The sequence below is a fragment of the Onychomys torridus genome, chromosome 3 (assembly GCF_903995425.1).
Source record: "Onychomys torridus chromosome 3, mOncTor1.1, whole genome shotgun sequence".
Classification (NCBI taxonomy): Eukaryota; Metazoa; Chordata; class Mammalia; order Rodentia; family Cricetidae; genus Onychomys; species Onychomys torridus.
The window spans coordinates 147,694,348-147,706,763 of record NC_050445.1 but is presented as its reverse complement, the minus strand read 5'-3'; the positions used below and the strand labels follow the sequence as shown (position 1 = coordinate 147,706,763).

Sequence of the window (12,416 nt, the reverse complement as noted above, 5' to 3'; positions counted from 1 at the left end):
CCCTGTCTTGTAAAAACAAAAAAACAAAAAACAAACAAACAAAAAAAAAAACACGCATACACATAAAATAAAATAAATCTCAAAAAATTTTAATTAGAAAAAGCATGCTATCAAAGGTACCACATTTTGTAAAGAATAAACTTCTTTTACATATGTTAGGTCTCCCAAGGTTGGGTAGAGTAGACTAGATTTTATTTATGTTTATTTTCTTCTGGGTTAGAAACTGGATTATAGATATTTAAGGATATCAACACTCCCACTAATTGCGTACAAAAAGGATTATAAGGGAACTGGGAGAAGCAAAATAATAATGAAGAGGACAGAGCATCTGAGAGACCTGTCTACTCAAAGTATATTTACTGGGAAGAAATATAGGCATACCATTACCCCATCTAACATTTAAGAGGCAAGACGTGGATTTTTAGTAAAATTTCATGTTAGATGTTAACTAGAAAATGGGCAGTAGTTCAAGGATTAAAAGTAAGTCTAACAGCTGTCACTGTGGCCATTGAAAGAAAACTGTTAAGGTCCTCCCTTTGTACCCGAAGCAGGTAAACACTTGGCCCTGAATTCAAGTCATCTTTTCAAGAGCTATTTTCCTTACAATACATTTAGAAGACACAGCCAGACTACAACTAAACCATTTACCCTAACTCCCAGTTCTGTAATAACAACATTCGATTCAGACTTCATTTACAAGTGTACTGCATCTCAGATTATACAAGAAATTCCCCATCCTTCCCCACGATCTGCTGATCTAGTAACACACGACAAGATGTGTGACATTTGAGAAGTAATAACTGAAGAAACGAGGGAGCCAGTTAGATCAAAAGAGAGCCAAAAGGTAATTTATATTTAAGTGTGGAATCTTGAGTAAATAAACTTTCTACCATGCTGACATTTCCTTTTGAGAATTATATTAATTTTTAAAAAACAGCTTATGAAAAGGGGTAAACAATAAGGAGGAGAAAAAAGAATAGATAATATATGGCCTCAAGAATTCAGTTCCCAGCCAGGCAATGGTGGTGCACGCCTTGAATCCCAGCACTTGGGAGGCAGAGGCAGGTGGATCTCTGTGAGTTCAAGGCCAGCCTGGTCTACAGAGCGAGTTCCAGGGCAGCCAGGGCTACATACAGAGCAACCCTGCCTCAAAAAACCAAAAGAAAATAATTCAGTTCCCAGAATATGTATCATGCCCCCAATTATCCAGCATAAAGTCTAATCTGTAACTCATCACAGAAAATTTGAAAACTGCCACCAACCCAAAATAATCCAAACTCTAGTTTATGTTTATAAGCAATAAAAATGGAAAACGGCAACAAAAAAAAATTACCAATAGCCCAAATACCCACAGTGTTTAGAATTTCCCCATGCAAGACTGGTAAGTATGAGAGTAAATTCTACACTCAGCAGCAGAAGGCAAACGTGAAATAAACTGCTCAATAATTTCAACCTGATGGGTTTTCCTCCACATTGAAGGCCAGTGGCTATCTTAGACAATTTTTTCAACCCTACATTTTTAAATACTGTGCTCTCCCCTCCCTCCGTCCTTCCACCAAAGACTGAACTACCACTCAAACAAGAGAAAGAGTGAGCCAGGCCGGAGCAGTTCACTCTCCCGTCATGCTGGAGCATGGCCTTACACAGAGGAGGGGCAGACTCTCCAATACACACCAATTTTTCAAGTTTCTGTTTGGGGGCAGATTCACATGACTAGATGATTTATATAAATTATCATTCAAATTATGATGAGTCATCATTTTAGTTAAGATTAGATTACCAAAAAAGAGCTACCTATTATATTTAAAAATAAATAAACAACCAAGAGGAGGTACAAATTTAAGTTTGTGACAGGGCAGCAATTTTCAACTATTAAGTAGCAGATCTAATGTTCTAGTCTAAACCTTTAAGAAAATCAAAAAAGAAAAAGGGGGGCTAGAGAGATGGCTCAGTGGTTAAGAACATCTGGTTGCTCTTCCAGTGGTCCTGAGTTCAATTTCCCAGCAACCACATGGTGGCTCACAACCATCTGTAATGAGATCTGGCGCCCTCTTCTGGTGTACAGGCATACATGTATACATAATAAACACTGCATACAATAAATAAATAAATAAATAAATAAATAAGTAAATGAATAAGTAAATAAATAAAAGAAAAAAGGCAAATGCATTCAAGGGTACATTTCAAACAGAATCCCATAGTGCAGTAGAGGCTGATTTCTAAAAATAAGTGAGCTAGATCTGGACACTAAGATAAACTTCTCAAGGTCCTATGTGATCTCATTTCAAAGTTTTGTTATAGATAATAGCTTATTTATTAAATACAATTATGACAGGTAAATTTTATAAATCCATACTATAAAAATAGGTACAAAATAAAACTCCATGTGTAGCTCTTAATGTGTTGGGGCCTCCCCTAAGAATTTAATTTGCAAAAATTTGATCTGCTGTTTTAAAAGTTGCTTTAGAACTAGACATGGTGGTACTTGCCTATGATTCTGGGGGGTTGAAACAGGAGAATTCCAAGTTCAATGCTAGCCCAAGCTACAGAACAAATGTTCAAAGTCCAGCTTACATCACATGAGATACTTTTTTAAAAATGGGGGGTGAGGTGTCAAAAAGAGTAAAAACTTACAAAAATGGAAAATAAAAGTTCAGAATATTCAGAACTAACTGTTCTCTATTGTTTTAGTCAAGAATATATTTAAAATATTCTATTGTCACAGTTACAGGAGTATACTATATACCATTCAGAAAATAATTTAGTAACTACTAACAACTGAAGCACCGCTTAAAATATAACTATTCTCTACCTGAATGATGTGAATAAATTCCATTCAATCTTTTGGGAATACATGGCAACATGTATGCCTGTAAGCCTAGCACTGGAGGGGCAGAGGCTAGAGGTCAGAAGCCCAAGGCAAGCCCTAGCGACTTAGCAAGCTAGAGGCAACACTGGACCACACTGAGACCATGTCTCGAAAAAGAAAGAAAAAATTATTCTCCTAACTTGTGAGGTAACCATGAAATTGTATGTTATAGTAGCTCAGCAAGCATTTCTGCTTTATAATGATAAAAAAAAACTTTAAAATTATAATCCCTTTAGGTGTTACGTTTTAAATGTACATAATGATGTCACTTAATTAACTAAAACATTATTATTTATTCCAGTTCTCTAGTTATCAGACTGCACTAAATTTTAAAAAGAAAAAGGTATGAGGTGTATAAGTAAAATTATTCTGAAATTTAAAATCTTAATTCAAATGTCAATTCAAACAAAAATAAGGAAAAGGTGAGACACTATAAATATATACATTAATTATGAAATAAAAAGGCAGCATGTGAGAAAGCACTGAAGCATATAATAGAAAATGGAAAGACAAATTTTTTCTCTGATTTATATAGCAAATTTGCATTCTTTTTATAAAGCTACCAAACAATAACTCATTTTTTAAAAGCAGAAAATCATATTCTTTCCAAACAAAGCTGATTTATGGCTTCTTAAAAAATACTCAATATAGTGTTTGAATTTCTACAACTGTCGAATGAATTAACTACCCAACACACAATTAGAAGTAAGTTACTCCTGTGGTAGGAAAGCACTGCTTTGCTGAGCCAGTGTTCTGGCGAGGACAACAAAATGGTGAGAAATCACAGGGATTTAACCTTTGACCTCACCATTCTAATATACTGTTTCTGTAATACAGGTTTACAGCTCTTAGAAAACATTTCAACTTCTTCACAAGCAAATTTTCTTTCCTCTACAAAGCTGGTAATATTCAACTGGTTTCTAATTGTAATGCTGAAAGATAAAAGCTTACTGGTTCTTACCTCAGATCCTGGTGCATGTGACAAGTCTCTTCACTGGCATACTTGCTGCTAAGCAGCCTCAGAGATTGGGTCAGCAGCCATTTTGAGACAGCTGCACAGTCTCAGTTGCACAAAAGTGTAATTAAGATGGCTGCAACGTGCACTCAAGAACTCACACAGTGAAACTCAGCTATGTATCAAAGAAAGCCCCTCCCACTTTGTCAGCCTGCAGGAAACTGAACACAAACAGCTAATGCATATACTGCAACAAACAATGCAGTTACTTAGCACATAGAAAAAGAAAACAGAAGACAACAAGCCAGTTTTGCAACAAAATGCCTGTGAATCCGGACTTGCAACAGTTTGGGCACATTCCGATCCAAACAACTTGAAATCCATGCCACATATTAGCAGTAACAGAGATAGAGCCAGATCACACAGAGCAAACACTAGGGAATTCGCCTGAAAGAAAGCCTCCATTTCAGTCCAGAAAAAAAGGGGAAGAAAAAAGTCAAATCCCTCAAACCCAGCTCAAGACTCTTTTTCTTTTACTTTTTCTTCTTTACCTTTAATATAATACATCCATTAAAAGAAGAGTGTTAAATTTGTTTAAATCTTATATTCATTTAATCAAATTAATCTTAATTTTAAAAGCTAATTAAAAATTTCCCCACAGAATCTAAGCTTCAGAAGTGCTCAATCCAGCAGAATGGTTAAGAGTTTACAACCACATTTTTCAATTTTAACAACAGTGTCTTAAAACTAAGGTGGCAACAAAGGCTAGTTTAGTAATTTCTCATAAAATCCAACATTTCTTCTCTTTGTAGTCCAAGTGTCACAAATACGTTCTCAGGTGACAGAACTCATCATTTTAATACTAAAAAAAAGTCCATGAAGAATGTAGTCTCTCTGGGAAGGACAAAGAGAGGACACAAGGGCATCAGCCAGTCTGGAAGAGGAACTCGGCCAACTCTGAGACCAGGGCAGCAGGAGTGGCGGAAACAAGGCGGCTGCGGAAGACCAGGCGGAGGGAGGGAGAGAGGGAGAGACGGAGGGAGGGAGAGAGGGAGAGACGGAGGGAGAGAGGGAGAGACGGAGGGAGGGAGGGAGGGAGGAGGGAGGGAGGGAGGGAGGGCACAAAGGACCTCTTCTGCTTCCATCCCCATCTGCCCTGGAGTCAGCAGCTTCTGACAGTCTTGGATACAGTCCTCAAGTTTAGCTTCCTGTGCTGTGCTTTCTGTCTAAATGCTAGTGTGCATCACACTTTCTAAGGGCAGGAGAGAGGTGACAGAAGACAATTGGCCTCCTGAGATGCTAAATCATGAGGTTCATTGTCTCAGTCTATTTCTCTATAGATTTGAGATATACCATAAAATTCTCCTAATTACTTGGCCTTGAAAGAAGTCCTTATTCAATTTCCCATAAGAAGAACTGGATAACATCTTTGAAAACTGCCTTAAGTTCAAAAAAAAAAAAAAAGAAACATTACACATGATCCAAGCTATATCAAATTACAGCCTGGGGCTCAAGCTTGGGCCTTCAGTATGCTAAGGAAGTGCTCCATACCACTGAAGAACACCACCAACCCTTGTTTTGTAGTTTTTGAGACAGTGTCCCAGTATGTAACCAAAACTCTGTTTTCCCGGTATGCTCAAGCTGCTCTCAGACTTGCAATCCTCCTGCATGTACCCCTGGAATGCTAGGATTATAGGTGTTTGTACCACCATACCTGGCCAACCATACCAGCTCTTAGGCTATTGTGGCTGAGGGTGGCTTCATCTAGTCAGTAAAAGCAAGATGTTAGTAAACTGAAATATTTGGAATAGACATGATTAGTGTAAAACTGGGATGTAAATCTAATGGGGTCAGGCATTACCAATAACCAAAATATATATAGCTAGCTGGTAAATTTTGGGGGGTAAGGGGGTTCGAGACAGGGTTTCTCTGTGTAGCTTTGCACCTCACTTGGTAGCCCAGGCTGGCCTCAAACTCACAGATCCACCTGGCTCTGCCTCCCAAGTGCTGGGATTAAAGGTGTGCGCCACCGTCACCACCGCTGCCACCACCACCACCTGGTGCTTTCTCAATTGTTACTCTGCTCCTAATGGCAGGTTTTATCACCAATTTGTGATAACTAAAACAGGCTCAGAGATTAATAACAGTTAAAAATTAATAAAAGCTGAATGAAATATAACCCAGACTACACTCAGCTTCAATGTATAGAGCTTCACCCAACCCTTTCAGACACTGGGTCTCTTGGTCGGATAAAAACAGGAAAGGAAAATGAAGGCTGTTACAGTGACTGGTGTCACTGTCTACATCTTGCATTATGTGTCTCAAAAAACCAGCCTCCTTCACCAGATAAGTTCTAGTCTGGATTCACATTTATTGTAGGCCTAGATGAGCCTTAAAATTATATCATTCCTCCAGCCTCAGCCTTCCAAAGTCCTGGAATAAGAGGCCTGGGCCAGAACACCGACCATTCATTAACTATTACTCACAGTCCTCTTCTTAACCCCCTTTCTCCTCACTATGTCCATCATCTAAACCTGAACAACTGCTCTCAAGATCCTCGATTCCTATCTTTGCTGCATTCACCACACTTCAGAATTTCTCTCTTCATAGATCATGTAAGATTAGAAACTGCATCTGCTCGTCTTCCATTTTGTTTAATAGTATAAAACTACCTCAACACACAGTAAGTTGAGATTCTCATTATTTTGTTTCTGACACAAAAATCTCTAAAAGTGTTCATTTTCTGGTAAGGTCTCTTTTCTTCCGAATTTTCTCCTACAAGACTGCAGTTCAGAGTCCAATTAAAGATGCCTTTTGTAGAGTACACTCCAGTTTTTAGGAGTTTGACAGGGACTGCACAGTGTCTACTGTCTGTACACAATAGTTGAGCTCTGAACCAACTATAGTAGATTGTTTGCTTTTGTTCAACCTTATTATTACACACACACACACACACACACACACACACACACACACACAGTTCACACAGGGAACACAACATGCACACTGCCAGTGGCTTGTGCTCAGACAGCAGAGGACAACTTGTAGGAGTTGGTTCTCTCCTTCCAGAGTGAATTTCAGGGACAGAACTCAGGTCAGGATTGTGCAGCACCCTGAGCCTTCTTCCAGGCTGGTTTTAATTAGAATATAATGTAACAGATTTCATTATGACATTTTCACATAGAACTTAATTATTTGTTTTAAAATTCTGTTAATATTTCTAAGTCCAACATAGCTATGACTTAATGTCATAAATTATCTTTTAGGAAATTTTAGATAAGATCATTTATAAAAAGCCCCATCATTTATTTGAAAAAAATAAATGATTTGGGAAAAAAACATTTTAACATTAGGTAAATAGTTCTTTGACAATCTCACATTTAATCTCCTCCAATGAGAAACTAGCATGCTTTGGCACATTCTTCTCAATCATTATTACAATGATGCAGCCATGTCCAACGCTCCCAGGATGTCTCGGAATACCAGTCTAATGCATTTGTAAATGACAAAGTCATGTCGCAATGTCAGTGTCTAGATATCCCTGAGAATAAGTGTCACTTTCACCAACTTTTATGTCCCGAGAATATAATCTTTTGCCAAGAATTACGAGTAGTAATGAGGGAATTAAAAGAATTCACTTGAGTCAACTATTGTATTTTTTTGTTTACCACATTAGTGAAATAACAATGCATGTGTAAATTATTGAAAACTACTTAAAGTCTTAACTGTGTTTTGGTAGGCTGTTCCATTTACTTAGTTATGACATGCTACTCAAATTATTGTTAACATCATATCTTGGGCGGGGGACAACATAAAAGGGCACTAAGGTACAAACTAAATCTTCACTAGCTTTTCTGGGTTCTGCCTCAGAAAGTGTAACTTTTTCTTTTCTCTGTTTTACTTCTTAGATTACTGACCAATTCCTAAACCTGCTTGCCCTTTTCTGGACATCCTGCCCCTCCCTTGCAATAATTACAGAACTCCACAGCTCAGTCTGCTTGCTTTCTGGAAATGCAACAACAAAGGCATGCATTTCCCTTCCCCCTCATCTCCTTGGAGGCAGCTTGGGGGGCGGGGGTGTTTAAACCCTGGGACCCACATAGTAGAAGGTAAGAATCAATTCCCTCAAGTATTTCTATGACCTCCATACCCATGCAAAGAAACACATGATCCACCCTACAAAACAGAATAAACTTGTAATTTAAAAAAAATTAAGATACAAACTGAAAACACCTCACTTCTCCACATCTCACTAAGTCTAGATGCCCTTATCAAGCACAGTCCAGTGAACAAGAGCTTTCCCTAAACCTAGCAAAGGTCTGAAAATAAGGTTCCCCAACTAAAATGATAGTTCAAGGGTCAGCGATGTAGCTTTATAAGAGGGCTTGTGTAGCTTTTACAAGGTGTTGGATTCCAACTCCAGCAACAATAGAAGTTTAAATCTATCTAAATTTAGATATTTCAGTTGACTTTTATCTACAACATCATATTATGCAGTAAGCCCAGAAAAAAGAAACCCAACTAAGGTTTTAACATGGAAGACAGAAAGCAAAAGCCAAAAATACTGAGCAAATCATTATGCATCAAGAAGAAAACTTCAAAACTTATTATTGTATGAAGGAAAAAGTTGCACTTTTATGACCAGAACAGAATAGTACAAGCAGGAAATGAAAAAGAAGTTAATACAGAAAATAAAAAAATTCAATAAAACTATCTGATGAAATTGAAGAAAACTGCTTCAGCAGAAGACAAATTATAGAAAGAAAATGGAGTTAGAATATATATGTAAATACAAAATTATCTATACAAAAAAATCTATATAAAAATTCAAAATGAAAGAGCAGAATGGCAGAAGATCTCACCAATGAAATCATTTAAGAAAGTGCTCTAGGATATGGTTCACTAGTGAGTACCTGCTTCCTGTGTACAATCTTTCATTGCAAAACAAAGGAAAATGACTTCAGATTAGAGTTCTATACCCAGCCAAACTATCAATCAAACATTAAAATACTGAATGATATTTTTGATATAAATTATCTTTAAAAAACAAAAACATCTCATATATCCTATCTAAAAAGTAAATAGTACATAATAGTTTCCTCCTCCTCAGAGACAAAGTCAATCAAAATAATGGCATATGGAAAACAAGGGTCCTACAAGAAAAGGAAGCCTCCACAACTGTGAACAGAAGCATTAAGATTACACCTGCATACAAGAGAGGCCAAAGAGGCAGTTGCGGGGGTGGGGCAGCCTGGGAAAGTCAGCAGTACCATGGCGAGAACCACAGCCCTGGAATCTCCCAAGCCTTCATCCAGTAACTGAAGCAGATGCAGCAAAGCATCCACAGCCAAGCACCAGGCTGAGCTCTGGGAGTCCAGGTAAAGAGAAGGAAGAGGGATTCTATGAGCAGAAGGGGGGGGGGGGGGGCGCGTGTCAAGATCATGATGAGGAAATCTACAGAGACAACTGAACCAAGTTCATAGGAACTCACAAACTTTAGACTGACCGCTGTGTAGCCTGCATGGGACCAGACTAGGCCCCTAGGCATACAGGAGACAGTTGTGTAGTTTTGTCTGTTTGAGGAGCCCCTGGCAAGTGGGATCAAGATCTATCCCTGGTGCATGAACTAGCTTTTTGGAGCCCATTACCTATGGTGAGATGCCTTGCTCAGCCTTGTGGAGGGGGGAGGGTCTTGGTCCTGCCTCAACTGAATGTACCAGGCTTGGCTGACTGCCCATGGGAGGTCTTACCCTTTTGGAGGGGATGAGGGTGGGGAGAGGGGGTCAGAGGGGGATCTGTGGTTGGTATATAAAATGAATTAAAATTTTCTTAGGGAAAAAAAAAAAGAGAAGTCAAAGAGAGTCATTGTGACATAAATGAGTTATTTATTACCCTCATGAATCAACATCTGTATCTAGGAATTAGGTCAGGACTTTTCATGGCAGTATTAATACAAAGCAGACAACTTTGTGAAAGCAGTATTTAATATTGATAAATTTATTCAGAAAGCCCTTACAGATAAGCTAAATTATCAGAGACATTTTAAGAGTAGTTCTGTAGAAAAAATACTGCTCAAAGTGATTAAACACTGCATAAGGTATGATTCTTTGGTTTTTTAAATTATATTTATTTATTTAGGATGAGGGCAGAAGCTACGGGCTGTGTGTGGAGGTCAGAGGGCAACCTGCAAGGACTCAATTCTTTCTTTCCACTTTGTTAAGTCCCAGGCATTGAACTCAGGTGATAATAATGCTTGGCAGCAGTTTTACCCAGGTTACATCACAGACCATCTCTTACTTTTTATAAATCAGTGTATATGTTTTCAGTAAGAGGCTTACATTGGTCACACAGTGATAAACACAATTACCTTCAATGATAATATGCTTTCTGGACAAGCAAGACAGCTTAGCAGTGGGACTTGCCACAAAGCCAAGACCTGAGTTCAATCCCCAGAATTCAAAATGAGAGAACCTTCTTGAAAGTTGTCCTCTGACTTCCACATGCTTCTCTCACACACACACACACACACACACACACACACACACACACACACACTTTTTTTTAATTTTTAAAGACTCTAATTTCCTATGTGTAACCATAACCACACTAAAGTGTGACATTTAAAAACAGACCTCACGTGGTTTAGTATGACAGCAAACAAGGAAAATCAAGTGGAGTGATGACTCTTCAGAAGAAACCAATTTCCTATCTCTTCTGCAAGTCATATATTCCGAGCTTCAATAAAACAAAGAACTCAAAATTGATAACCGTCCACATGATTCTCAGCCATGTATTTATCAAAACCTGATAAAATCTAACACTTCATAAAGTATCTGGCCAGAAGTGGCTATCTCATTAGAACTAAGTAAATTATTAAGTGTCTGGCACAGTAGCACATGCCTATAATCCCAGCATGTGGGAGATAAAGGCAGGGGGATGAGGAGTTCAAGATCACCCTCCTCGCTGGGCGGTGGTGGCACACGCCTATAATCCCAGCACACAGGAGGCAGAGGCAGGTGGATCCCTGTGAGTTCGAGGCCAGCCTGGTCTACAAAGCGAGTTCCAGGACAGCCTCCAAAGCTACAGAGAAACCCTGTCTTGAAAAATGGAAAGAAAGAAAAAAAAAAAAAAAAAAGAACACCCTCCATTCTCCCCCCCCCCATGTAATGTGGGTCAGCTTAGCCTATATGAGAACTCATTTCAAAGCATCAAAAATTAAAAATAATCAGAAAATACACGCAATAGTTAAATCTATGTCTTATGGTCAGGGCCCGCTTAGAAGTCTGGATATGGAAGAAACAGGATTATTTTCTTTTGCCTCAAGAATCACTATCCAGCCTGGTATGGTAGCTCTCAGCATGGAAGGCTGAGGCAGGAAGACTGCTGTGAGTTAGTCAGACTGGCCTACAGTATGAGCACCTGCCACAAAAACAAACTAAATTGCACTCAGCTTCAGCTCAGCCTCCCAAGAACCAAAACTGGAAGGGAGGGTTACCACGCTAACCTGCTTTAGTTTTGGTTGAGCATGTCTGGCAAGCCCAGAACTGGAAGGAAAGGGGAGTGGAGAAAAGGCAAGCTTTGTGCCCTGAGCTTTTGCAAACAGTGGAGGAGATGGGGTAATCCTGCATGGGTCCAGTCCCTAAAATACATTATTCCATCCCTAACTTTGGAAATGACAACTAGATGCTGTTGAAATAAATGTGAGTATCTCTACAAATAAGATTACTATTGGGAAAAAATCTGCTTGTCCAACATGAACAGGTTCACTGTAAATCTAGTGACCTTAATAATCACGTGGTTTATTTAGTTTTTATTTAATTGGTCCAAAAACCAGATTCCCACAAATTTGCAAATATTTTTTCTAAATGTTTAGATTTGTTATAAGAGTATATTATTAAATAATGTTTTCTAAATTACTTTTCAAATACATTTAAATTCTAGTTGTAGTGTCATTATTGTCCATAAAATTTTAAATTTTATTACGTGTGTCTATGTTGTGTGTGAGGAGTGACGACATGCCACAGCACACATATATAGGTCAGATAACAACTTTGAGTCAATTAACTCTGTCCAACTTTAAGTGGAATAATACACAATTAATACACAAATAATTAATTGCATCCTTCCATCTTGTCTTCAAATCTTTACATATATATTTTTTTCTTTTTTCTCCAGAGCTGTGTTTTAGGATCTTAGGTAAGCAAAGGTAGAGAAAATGGAGCATGAGGGTGATGAACTTGTAGCCAGCCTGAGCTATACCAGGACCTTAGCTCAAGAAAGTAAACAAAGCCTGCCCTTTAATCCCAGCCCTATGGAGGCAGGAAGAATGGCTCTGAGAGAATTTAAAGCTAACCTGGGCTACATCTAACAAGTTCCAGGCCAGCCAGGGCTACACAGTAAGACTGTCGCAAAAACAAAACACCACCAACAACAAAACCCGAAAGAAAGACAATAAACCAAAGAGATTAGCGATGCAGCTCAACTGGCAGAGAATGCCTGCCTCACATGAAGCCTAAGCTCCAGCTCCAGGACACCATGACCCAGGCCTGTGACACCAGCACTCAGAAGGGGGAGGAGAGAGGGCAGGGCGAG

At 38.6% G+C, this 12,416-nt stretch overlaps 1 protein-coding gene across 2 annotated transcripts in view; it reads right to left on the bottom strand.

Annotated features, from left to right (window-relative positions):
* LOC118579450 (activating transcription factor 7 interacting protein) overlaps window positions 1-12,416 on the bottom strand; it is a 91,132-nt gene that overhangs the window by 72,935 nt on the left and 5,781 nt on the right. The window contains exon 1 of one of the 2 annotated variants that reach the window (XM_036180732.1): window positions 3,831-4,189. The exons of the other annotated variant lie outside the window; for it this stretch is intronic. Within the exon in view, the coding sequence (XP_036036625.1) occupies window positions 3,831-3,847 (17 nt within the window). The 5' untranslated portion in view covers window positions 3,848-4,189. Of the gene's footprint in view, window positions 1-3,830; window positions 4,190-12,416 lie in introns of those variants that run through there. 2 annotated transcript variants of the gene reach the window in all.